Source organism: Nipponia nippon, unplaced genomic scaffold (genome assembly GCF_047370975.1).
Source record: "Nipponia nippon isolate SJK-2023a ecotype South Korea unplaced genomic scaffold, ASM4737097v1 scaffold_30, whole genome shotgun sequence".
Lineage (NCBI taxonomy): Eukaryota > Metazoa > Chordata > Aves > Pelecaniformes > Threskiornithidae > Nipponia > Nipponia nippon.
The window spans coordinates 364,575-376,645 of record NW_028262348.1 but is presented as its reverse complement, the minus strand read 5'-3'; the positions used below and the strand labels follow the sequence as shown (position 1 = coordinate 376,645).

Sequence of the window (12,071 nt, the reverse complement as noted above, 5' to 3'; positions counted from 1 at the left end):
GGGGGTGTTCTGGGAAACACGGTCCTCGCAGGGATGGGACCGTGCGTGAGAACTGCTGCCTCCTGCCAAGGCACTTAACACAAAAGAAAGTGCACGGTGTGTTTGGGACTACAAATCTTTCCCAGCCAAGCAAGTAGATGTTTCGCAGCGGGAAAATGGCTGTTGGGTGTTTTGGGGGCTTGTGCGCTCACCTTCTGCAGAGGGCCTGGGCGCAGCCTGCAGAAGTCCTTTTCGCTAGCGCTCCCGTGCTGGGAGCTCTCTCAGCCGCTGTCTGTCCGTGCAGCCCTCATCCCTACCTCAGTTTGCACCTTGCTGAATTGGTTTCCCAAGTCCTTCTGGCCACAAGCGTTAGCTCTTCTTCCACTCCCCTAAGGCTTTTCAGCACAGAGGGACCTTGCGAACGCCTGGGCGAGCCAAGTGGCATCGTGACGTGAGTCCCGACAGGAACCACCAGCCGGGGCTACCGCCTCCCAGCAGCCGCCTTCCCAGCAGGCGTTTGGTGGAACGAGACTGCGCGAGAGGGAGGCAGGGAACAGCGGGTCCCATTCTGCGCGGTCGTGAGCAGCGAGGAGGTAGAATAACTCTTCCAGTCCCTGGGCCACGTGGGTGCGAAACTGCTGTAAGGCACTTTGGACTGAGAGGAGGTGGGGGAAGAGCTCTCTGATGAGAGCTAAGGGGAAAGGGGGGGGGGGGGGGAAGTGAGAGAGAAACTGAATTTAAATGGATTAAGCCTGTCTGCCCAAAGTCCTTTGTTTCCTGCCACCTCCCTGGTGTGACTTTCACAGCTCTATCCCGTGTGGCTGGGGACCTGGTTTTAGGTTCCCTGCCAAGTCAGCGTGGAGCTTTACACCTCCTGGGCGCTTCCCTGAGCAGCTGGAGGAGGGTCCAGGAGCCAAATCCCCAGGGCAGAGAAACCCCTTTGATTTCTCTTCTCTAACGTCTTTGCTGTCCTCTCTGTAGGCGATGGCCTCCTGAGTTGGTGTCTCCAGCATCACTGCTCAGTGGGTGACAAACGGGGAGATATCCCCATCAGGCAAGTCTCTGCTCTCACCCTCTGGCTTTTGGGATTCCCCTTTTCTTTGGCCCCCGGCACCTTGGTTTCTCCTGGGCAGCCAAAGCGGTTGTTTGTACAGGTGGTGGTAGGTGCAAACAAGGCTAGGGGGTCATGCACAGTGAACCGCCCTTGTAAACACCAGGGATCAGGAGTATTTCTTGAACAGGCCTTGAATTACTCGGTTCTCGTCCTCAGCTGGCAGCCCAAAGCATGGGCATGGGGAGGGGACAAGAAGAGGACGTGGAGTTAGGGTAAATTTGGCCTTTGGGCCTGGACTCACAAGTGGAAAGTTAAAGTAATATGTAAAGTAATATGTAAAAATGTCTGTTGGTCAACAAAATGCTTTGCTTCAAAGCTCTTTTTAGCTTTTCAAAATCTTTTAAATGGAAATGGCTGGAATTGTGCAGGCTGTCCTGGATCCAAACAGCGCACCTTGAAAACGCCAGAGTAAAATGTTTTGATTTTTTCCCAGACTTCAGCTTAACTAGGCCAATGTAACAGTCTCAGTATGAATTTCCAGGAAGTTTTGCTTGAGCCACTACTACTTATTTTGCATTTATTCGGTTTTGCCTTTTAAAAAAACCTCTTCCTTCGCCTTAATTCTGGGTTGAACCCAGTGGCGCAGAGTCTGCCGAGGCTGGGATCTGCCTGGTGTACTGCCCTCGGGAATCCAAGGGGCACAGCTGGAGCAGAGCCCCTGGGCTGAGCGCACGGCTACCTGCGGGGCTGCTGCGCTGGCACCGCTGCCTCCTCCAACCTAGGACCAAGCGAGATGGTGGCAGGACTGTCCTGCCCCTCACCTTGCAGAGGTGCGCTGCATCTGCGCGGGGGTCCGGTCCAGGAGTGGGTCCCTGGGGAGCTGCTGAGGCAGCCACAGCCCCGTCGCGCTGCAGCTCCGTGGTGCCCCAGCAGCTGCGGGGTCCTGCGGCTCTTCCTCCCCCTTCTCCCCCTGCAGCCCTGCTGCAGCTGCAGCCGGCCCTGGGATTTGGCCCCCGGGAAGCAACTCCCTGCCAGGCCGTGGTCTCGGCAGGGCAGGGGCAGGCTGCAGCCCCAGGAGAGGTACGCCACAGTGTTTGTTGTCTGAGCATCTCCTGCCCCCGTGCCAGGAGCCGAGCGCACACAAACAGTGCCGGGCTCCGGTGAGAAGCACTGCCTGCGAGATAAGCCAGGCAAGGAAAACACATCCATCTTCGTGTCTCTTGGCCTGAGACGGAGTTTCATCTGCTGGCATTTTCCTGGCGTAGGCTCAGGGCACGCCACAATTCACCTGAGGAGCCAGACACTGGGGAGCCAGCTCCCATTCCTGGCGAGAGGTGTCAGCCCCAACTGGTGCAGATCACGACGGCCGCGAGGAGCTCGTGGTTGAGGCCCTGTTGGTGCACGGGGAAGGGTGCTGACCCCGGGCTGAGCCCCCGCGGCACTCTGGACCCGGCTGCACGTCGCCGACCGTTGTGTTCATCACCTGAGCGAAAGGCCGAGACTCCCTGCCCAGCATCCCTGTGCCCAGCCGTGCACCCAGCACCCAGCAGAGCCCAGGGTAAGAGCTTCCAGCCGGCAGCCCGGGCAGAGCAGAAATAACTGGTCTTTGGGAGATACAGAGCCGGAGTGCGAGAGCAGAGCCTGAGCTCCAGCCTGCGGCTGCTCAGTGTCTGATAAGGAGGCTGCTAGTGCCGTCTTGCAGCGCTCCTGACCTGCCAGCTCTCCGCAAATGAAACGTCCTGGTGAAACGCCCCCCACCCTTGGCTCCCTCTGATCCCCTCCGAAGCTGAGCGGAGACTGGAATGTCTCCTGGGATGTGATTCCCTCTAGCCTAAGGGGGACTGCGTTAATAAAACCCAGCGTGAGACGGTGGGGGAGGAGGCAGGCAGAGCTGGTGAGATGAGGCTTTTACGAACAAGTCGTGCGTCTGTTGGAAATGTCCCGTCCTGTCCTCTCTCCCTCCCCCTGTCCCCGAAGCCGAGCTGTGGAATTCAGGGTGTGGGTCGCGGCTTTCCTTCACACACGCTTCTGCGCAGAGCAGCCAAGCCCCTCACCTCCCTCCCTCTCCCCCTCCTCAGCACCTCCCTGGAACAGGTCCCACTCCCCCAGCCCCTCTCGGCTCAGCCTCGCTGCTGCTGGGACCCTCCTGCCCCTCCGCATTGCTCAGGCATCATCCCAGGCTGTGCTTTTCCCGTGATGGGCGGAATGGGTCCATCCCGGGGATGTGCAGGCCAGCTTGGCAAGCCAGGGCCAGCAGCAGCAAGGAGAGTGCTCCCCGCATCGCGGCAGGCGCGGGGGGCGGCTGTGCTCATGGCAGGGAAGCAGCTGGGCTGGTTGGTGCCGGGCGAGCAGAAAGAGGCATCCACGGGGCGTCTGCCCAGCATCAGGGCAGTGCTGCGGGCTCTGACTGAATGAAGCCATGTGAAAGCAGTGAGGATGTGAGCCAGGAGGGAAGAATGACAGGAGAGCAAGTGAACTCAGTCCAGAGGAGATAACCAGGAAGAGAGGTGACGGAGGTGTGGGGCTGGGTTGGTGTGAGTGCTCTCCTGGATCCCAGCGGGATGCAAAGTGGCTCTCACAGCTGTTAGTTTATGCAGCAGTGATGCAGCGCCCTGCAATTCGGAGCTCATGCTACCCTAGATGCTGCGGGGAAGGACGTGTCTGTGACCCACACTGCGTTGCTAACAAATGTCACTGCGATCAATTGGCTGCCGGACTGCGGCAGAGCTCAGTTCCCAAGATGTTTTTCCACTTCTCTGGAACAGCAATTGCTGAGCTCTGAGACTGCATTATCACAAACGCAGGTAGAAGCCTCCGATCAGGGAAGCACCCGGAGACCAAACGGAAGACTCCGAAGAACAGTCTAAAAGGAGCACCGCAAGAGCTTGCAGATGGCTGGGAATGAATCCAGCACGGCACACACAGTGCCCAGCCTTTGCAGAGAGCTGCGGTGTTTGCTCAGGCCACCGATTTGGCAAAGGCCAGGCAAAAAGCGTGCACTGTTCCGACGGAGGAACCTGTGGAATGGCCTCTGCGTTGAGCTCAGCACTCTGTCCTGGAGGCTGCAGCTGAAAGAAGAGCGTTTCAGCAGAAATCTTGACAAACCAGGGTGCACGACCGGGCTTCCATGCGCATTTGCAGGGGAAGCAAGAGGAAGAGGAGGTACTACGGGCTGCTTCTACAGAGGAAAGAAAAGATGGGCTCCAGTATTTAGTTTCCAGCTGAGAAGAGATGTTGGAAGCCGATGGCTGGACAGCCTCAGTAGGGCAGGGAAAGCAATGTGGTGATTAAAACTCATGAGGCGCTTTGGAGAGCTGAGACAGAGGACCCCGAATCATAGGTGGCTGTGAACTGTTTGTGTAAAGGCTGCAGCATCGCACAAGACCTCCCCGGCTGCCGTACGGGCTATGTCTGCTTGGGAAGGGGGAGAAGGGGGGAGGCAGTTACTGTAATAATCTAGTTCAAAGCAGTAGCTGTTCATGGGCTGGTGCTAACAGCCTCCTAAAAGGTCACGGGTGCCTCTGCCTTACAGACCCCATTCTTGCTCCCGTATTCGCTCACGTGTTGTTTTACTACGGTCGCCTCCGAGTTGTCAGCCCCCTCGCCCCCGCCGGAGCCGTGCTTGGGGAACCACCAAGTGCAGCTCTCCGGAGGTGTTTGCTGTGTGTCTGCAACAGAGAGGGGGAAAGCAGACCAGCCAGGGAGCAGCTGGGCAAGAGGGCAGGGAACCAGCCTCTGGGCAGACGTTCGGGCGAGGAGGAGACGCCAAGCCCCAAGCCCGTTGACTGGGACAGCGCAGGCAAAGCAGGGAGCCTGTAAAGGCGTGAGGTCCCCGCGGGCCCGCTCAGCACTGTTTCCTACTGCCAGGGACGTGAGCCACCTGCCTGGGGCTCCCTGAACCCGCCTGGCAGAGCCCGGCCAGGCGAGAGGCAGCGAAGGGCACTGCCTCATTGCTCCTCCAGACACGCACCAAACCAACCTGCGCTGGCTTTTCAGCTGCACTGCTCACGGGAGGCCGTCAAGAAAGCAAAACAAAATCTCCGGGCTCAGGTTTGCCATCTTGTCCCGTATTTAGCAGGTGAATTCACAGAGCTTACAGTAAGTGTTGTCCTCGTGATCTGAGGATACACTTCCTTTCCTTACACAATCCTTTCGTTTGCTTTGTGAAATTTATTGAAAACTACATTGTTTTTCTGCTGAAACTTCACAGCTGTTGAGATTGCCCTCGGGGCAAACCACATCCAAAAAATGGCACGTAGATCCTGGGAGCACAAGACTTGAAAGGTGAAACAGCGCTCTGTAGTGCTCCCTTCCCTTCCCTTCCCTTCCCTTCCCTTCCCTTCCCTTCCCTTCCCTTCCCTTCCCTTCCCTTCCCTTCCCTTCCCTTCCCTTCCCTTCCCTTCCCTTCCCTTCCCTTCCCTTCCCTTCCCTTCCCTTCCCTTCCCTTCCCACCATCTGCAGCTCCTCCAGCTAGATGCCGCATTGTTTGTCCCCCCTTTTCCCATCTCTCTCCCTTGCAGCACAGTCACTTCATTTCACAGCACTGTATTTTGGCTAAAAGGAGACTGAGGAAGGATGCGGGCAGCGAGGGGGCTGGGGGGGGGGAGCATGCTCAAAGCCCGCGGCACCCAGCCTGGGACAGGGCGCTGTGCCGCGCCGTGGTGGCGATGCCACTGAACATCGCCCACCTCTGGGCTGCTGCCTTGTTACCCCTTGGGGGAATGCGGTGAGGCAGGACTGCGGGAAACCTGCTCCTTTGCTCATGAAAAATCTGTGAATTCCCCTTAGTGGTAGCAACTTGCTTGATTTTTTTTTTAATCATTATTTGTCAGTTGCAACTTCTGCTTGCAAAAAGCTTTATAGGATAAAAAAGCAGTGCTTGCACACTTACATCTGACCTGAAAGCTCCGTATGGACCTGGGAGACTGAAGACAGCCACTCGGCACAAGCAAAATTAGGACTAGCCAGAGCTCAAAGATGAAAATAAAGGCAGGACACGAGAAACCCACGGACTGCAATACGTTCAGTCATAAATGATTCATGGGGTAATTTTGAGTAGCAAACACATTGGTAAGAACTGGAGGTTTTGTTTCTTTGGGGGGGGGGGGGGATTGTCCACAAACAAAAATATTGGCTAATTCATCAGACGCTTTCTTCTGCTTTGAATAGTTTGCCCAGATCCCCGAGCAACCATCCCATGCAAGTTGCTGTTAACCTAAATAACTTAAATTCAGGTACACCCAGAGCACTGCCCAGATCTGCCCCTGCATGCAATAATTAGGGTTCTCCGAGCGCAGACCTGCAGCTCGGGAGGCAGCAGGCTCCATCACATCTCCAGATGGCTACCTGCTGGCAGTGGCCCGTGGCAGGGACGGGGCAGGGATGCACCGCAGCGTGGCATGGCTGCGTGCAGAAGGTTTCTGTGAAAACGTGCCGCACCGTTCCCGCAAGCAAATGCTCTGTGAAACTGCAGCCTGGCAAAGACAGACCCGCTCTCGGTCGCCCGACGGAGGGGCAGGGACTCGTAGGAGACCCCGGAGGCCGGGTAGTGCATTCCTTACCTGTGAAATAACCCCTTGCAATCCCAACGCTTGGGGAATTCCTAGATCTCTTTGTAGCCACATTTTGGCCGTGACAGTGTGAGGATTTAAGCGAGGGAAACTCTGGAGGGGTAGGTTATTATCTGCTGTTAGAGCAACGGGGAGAAAGTGCTTGGAAAAAACAGACCTGCCTTTCACAAACCTTGTCTTACCTGACCCTGCTGCGAACAGGAGGGAACGTACAGGCCGGCCGGTGCGCCGAGTTATTCAGAAATGACTGGTTTTGAGTAAATCTTTCCAGAACTATTCAGGAATTAGCTACCGTCTTTCAGATTTGTATGTCCCTTAATCCAGAATTAACCTTCAAGTGTAGGCACGCCCTAACGCTTGAACTATGTAAGGAGGGATCTTCTGGAGCAGGGGAAGCGAGAGAGGCAGAAACAAAGCTACCTGATTGAATCAAAGATCAAATTCAGGCTGAAAAATAGTGGAATTAGGAAGCTTGGGCAGGGAAGCAGTGACAACTGCCGCGGGGATATGTAGACGCAAAGGGGGCCCTGCTGCACGAGTGCCCCGAGGGGAGGACGGCAGGGCTCTGCCCAGGGAGACCTAACGCAGCACTTCCAGCTCCGTGCGAGGTCTCTCCAGCTGGGAGCAGAGGGCTTGGAGTGGGCGGCATGTGTGCGGGTGGAGTTGTGTACACTCAGCCTTCTCAGACAGCCACAATAAATTATCTCATTAGTAAACCCAGGGTAGCTGTGCTCCTCAGCACATACCCGGCCTCCCACAGCACAGAAAAACTTTGCGTCTAATTACCCAAATCAAAGGGTCCTCCAGACGCAGCTTAAAGGGACGCGCTCAGCTTGAAACCCAGGCTCCTTCAGCAAGCTGTTCTGCGCGTAGTGGAACTAATGAACCTCGACTTCCTATGGCTGGAGGTCTGGCATTCCCCACGGCCCCCACAAATCCGTCCTCTCCCACCCCCGGCACATGCCCAGCTTCTTCCTACGGCCAGGGACGACCGGGGAGGGAAGGGAGCCCCGGGTGCACAGCCCCAGCCCTACGTGCTGATGGGCTCGACCGTGCTCACGTGCTGACGGCAGAGAGCGGAGCTCCCACCCCGGGGGTTTCCTCGCAGTGAGGGGCTCCCTGGGGTCACCCTTTTCTTCCCTCCTGCCTTTTTTTCTGACGGCTTTAAGACCTCTGTTTCCCTACAACTGCTCATGGCTCAGCAGGACGGGGCTGCACGGGGAAGGGAACCCCGCTCCCCAGGACACACGGCTGGGAAAAGGAAAAAATGCAGGTGCTGCTGATGCAGGGGCTTTTCAGTTGCATTTTTCTGTTTCTTTCTGGCCCCCTCTCCTCTTTAGTAGTGGGCAAATGCCGAATGTAAAATGCTGCTGCTCCAGCTGTAAGCAGAACTGCACAGCACAGCTCCCGGGCCAGGCAAGCTCCCTGGCGCTGCGGGAGGAAGGATTTGGGGTGTCACCCCCTCAGAAGAGGAGACCAAAGTCATGTTTGTTTGAGGCACAAGCCCCTTCCTCAGGAGCGCAGGAGCTGCAGCTCTCCCCCTGCCCGCCCAGCTCCCGCGCCGAGGGGGCGGCTTGCTTTACAAATGCTTTTCTCTCCCCCTCATGCTGGAAATTTGATTCTACAAAAACACTTACACGGCAGCTAATTGCCAACCCTGCAGTGACTTAGCTCTCCGATTCCTGCCAGTCACTGAACCAGCCCAAAGAGCTGGTTTTCATAACTTGCTGAACGTACGAACACAGCCCTGGAGACATAACATAGCTGTGATTTTTTTTTTTTTTCCTGGACAACTTCTGGATCCTTCTTAATTTTGGAAATTTCTTTCACTCCACAGGGCATAAGGAACATCCAAAGATGCAGCAGGCAGCCAGGCCCATGCCAGGGAGGCATCAAGCAGACACAGACCCACAGGGGCCCCGGAGACCAGCTGGGGTGCCAGGGAAGAGATGATTGTCAAGAAATTGGTTTGAAGGTAAAACTGGCGTCGTCCAGCCTGTCTCTTTGAGGGCTCATCATCATCATCTCTCCATGGATTCTTACTTCCCAACAATGTCCACGCCTTGCAAAGGTTTCCTTGATCTGCTGGTTTGTATCCAGAGGACTGCTGCAAGAATTGTTGTGCTGGCCGATGGCTTAGACCACATCATTCCTCCCCACGCTCCTCCCCGGCACCCTCTCTTCTCTGCCCCAGTTGCGGACTGTTCATCCCCTCCCAGCCCTTCATTATCACCCTCTCCTCCACCCATCATCTCCCACGCACAGAGGCCCACTCCGTGGTCTGTTTCCAACAAGCCCCTTCATGCTCCCTCCTGCTCTGCTCCACACCTGGGAGAAGGAGCCTCTGAGCATCTGCAAAGCCACCACACGCCCTCCTTGAAGCTCTTCTGTCACGACATCTGCAGGCACCTCCCCAGCAGAGCTGCTGTGCTCTGCTTGTCGCCTGCCAGCAGCGGCTCCTTGCTCCCTGCCGCTGCCGGCTCTGCCTGCACCCAGCTGCTGTTTCTCCACTCCTGCCTGGACTGCGGAGCTTTGCCCTTCGTCGTAGGCTCTGGGGCTCTGGAGCGCTCCGTGAAATGTGGTCCTCACTCAGTGGCAGGAGCCCAAGACCGAGCTAAGCTGTGTTTGGGCCAGTGACTGCAGAGACGGCACATTGCATCGCCTGCAGGTGCTGAGTTTGGGCCCAGCCAGATACCAGCTCACCCTGGAAGTGTGTTTGCTGTCCCAGCTGGACGGCGGCACAGTGGGACAAACTGAAATGCAAAGTCAAGCCCGATTCTGGAGCGGTTGGGGCTGCAGCCGGCGTCTCCTCCGGAGGCAGAAGCCATCCCACGCGTATGAACCCCTCCTCCTCCGCTGCCCCCCGTTATCGGGGGCCGCTAAACACCGGCGGGGGCCCGGGCCTGGGCCTGCGGGGCCGGGCGGGTCAGAGCCCGGCCCTGCCCGGGCGCCCGCTCCGCGCCTCCCTGCCTGGAGGAGCCGCCGCGCTGCCGGCCCGGCCCGGCGGGCCCTTCCTCGCCGCTCGGGAGGGGGCCAGCCCCGGGCCCTTCCTCGCCGCTGGGGCGGGTACCAGCCCCGGGCCCTCTGCTGCCGTCGGGCGGGGGCCAGGCGGGGCCCCGCCGGGTGCGGGCGCCCTGGCGGGGCCACCGCGGGGGGAAGCGGGGCGGCCGGGCAGGGGCGGCGGCGGCCCGGGGCTGCAGGCGGGCGGGCTGCCGCGCTCCCCGCCGCCGCGCTGCCGGCTCAGACAAACGGCGCTTCCGCGCCCGCCTGGAGCACGGGGACCCCCGCGGCTGCTGCCCGCCTCCGGGTCTCGGCCTTGCCCCTTCGGGACCGGGACCGGGGTCGGGACGGGGATCGGGATCGGGATCGGGACCGGGACCGGCATCGGGATCGGGATCGGGACCGGGACCGGGATCGGGACGGGGATCGGGATCGGGACCGGGACCGGGACCGGGACCGGGACCGGCATCGGGATCGGGACCGGGACCGGGATCGGGACGGGGATCGGGCCCGGGATCAGGATCGGGACGGGGATCGGGACCGGGACCGGGCCGGGAGCGGGAGCGGGAGCGGGAGCGGGATCGGGACGGGGATCGCGGCCGGGCCGGGAGCGGGATCGGGACCGGGCCGGGAGCGGGATTGGGATTGGGACCGGAAGCGGGGTCGGGCCGGGGCCGGGCCCCGCGGGGCGCGCGCGCCCCCTAGCGGCGTAGGGCGGGGCCGGGCCGGGGCAGCGACGCCGCGGCGGGGCGGGGCGGGGCGGCTTCGGCCGCTGTGTCCGAGCACGCGCGCGACGTCACGTGGCGGCGGCGGCGCCTCTTAAGCCAGCGCGCGGGGCGGGGGTGGGAGAGCGGCGAGGCGATGGCGCGCGGCGGCAGGAGCGTGGGGCGGCGCGCGGCGGCCCCGGCCCCGGCCCCGGCCCCGGCCCCGGCCCCGGCCAGGTACCGGGGGCGGCGGGACCGGACCGGATCGGTCGGGTCGGGCCGGGCTTGGCTTGGCCTGGCCTGGCCTCGCCTCTCTGTGCCTGCCCCCCCCTCTGACTCGCTCCTCTCCGCAGCCCGGCCCCAGCGGCCCCGGTGCCGGCGGCGCAGCCCGGGCTGATGGCGCAGATGGCGAGCACGGCGGCGGGCGTGGCCGTGGGCTCCGCCGTGGGACACGTCGTGGGCAGCGCCCTCACCGGCGCCTTCAGCGGCGGCTCCTCCGAACCGGCCAAGGCGGCGGCTCCCGCCCAGGTGCGAGCGGGGCCGGGCCGGCGGCCTTCTCCCGCCCTTGCGCGGCGGGGCCGGGCGGGGGGGAGCGGGGGCCGCCGTTGGGAACCCGAGCGGCGAAGGGCCGGCGCCGCTCTGCCGAGAGGCGGTGAGCTGCCCCGGGCCTCCTCCCCTGACCGGGTCCTTGCCCGCAGGAGCCCCGGCAGCAGCCCCTGTACCAGCAGTCGCCCTACGGACCCTGCCACTATGAGATGAAGCAGTTCCTGGAATGCGCTACCAACCAGAGCGACCTGACCTTGTGCGAGGGCTTCAGCGAGGCTCTGAAGCAGTGCAAGCACAGCAATGGTGGGTCTGCGCCCTGTCCCTGCAGCGGGGCTGGGCAGCGAGGGAGCTGCTGCCTGGAGAATACCCGAGAGGGTTCAAAGGTTGCAGAAGCAATCTGCTGAGGTTACAGTGCCCTTCAGGGCTTTAAATAGGGAGCAGTTCTGCCTTTCCTGTGTCCTGGAATGCAGAAGGGAACTGGCAAGGGCAGGAGACATGATCATGCCCCTGTGAAGGTGAGGAGGCTGTAGGTGCCCTCTTAGAGGTTCCTCTCTTGCTGCCGTGGGAAGCCTGCTGCTTTCCCTGCTTGATTCCCTAACTCCTGCTGCACCTGTTAAAAGCAGATGTCAGTAGTTGTGTCTTGACCTGGTCACCTTAGGTAAGAGAGCTTTTATTAACTCCAGCTGCTGGAACACGCACCTAATGCTGAACTCGTGCTTTCTCCCTGTAGGTGTTTCTTCTCTCCTGTGAAGAATCTGCCCCCTTGGAGGGAAGAACAGCCTGGTGTAGAGCCTTGCTGCCCGCAGGGAGTGGAAGGATGGACGGACAGGGGATGAGCTGGAGGGAACAGACTGACCAGACAGAAATCTTTTAGTGGTAATTCAGTTCTGGCCCAGTAGGGAAGGAAAGGAACGGTTGGACCTGTGGGACTTTGGAATTCAGATAGCGCTGTATTTACTACAGAGAAATAAAGGAGTTTGTTTGGACCTATCACTTGTCCATGTTCTTTATTTAATTCTCAAGGTAAAATGAAGCTGCTGGAATGTTGACAGTGTCAGCCACTTAAAGGACAAGGCACAAGCGTGTATTTCCTACAAACAGGAGGTGCAGCCTGGCAAGGACTGTGCCTGTGTGACTTGGCAAAAGCAGATCCACAACTGAGCTGAGGCTGGGTTGGCTGCACTCCAGGCAGAGGAGGGGCTGGAGAGAGGTAATCTG

At 59.7% G+C, this 12,071-nt stretch overlaps 1 protein-coding gene across 1 annotated transcript; it reads left to right on the top strand.

Annotated features, from left to right (window-relative positions):
- Nucleotides 1-10,463: 10,463 nt before the first annotated feature.
- On the top strand, nt 10,464-11,843 carry CHCHD10 (coiled-coil-helix-coiled-coil-helix domain containing 10). Its single transcript, XM_087768567.1, has 4 exons — nt 10,464-10,544; nt 10,661-10,835; nt 11,006-11,156; nt 11,584-11,843. The coding sequence occupies exons 1-4, from the start codon at nt 10,465-10,467 to the stop codon at nt 11,601-11,603; spliced, it is 426 nt and encodes a 141-aa protein (XP_087624693.1). The 5' UTR covers nt 10,464; the 3' UTR covers nt 11,604-11,843.
- Nucleotides 11,844-12,071: the final 228 nt, after the last annotated feature.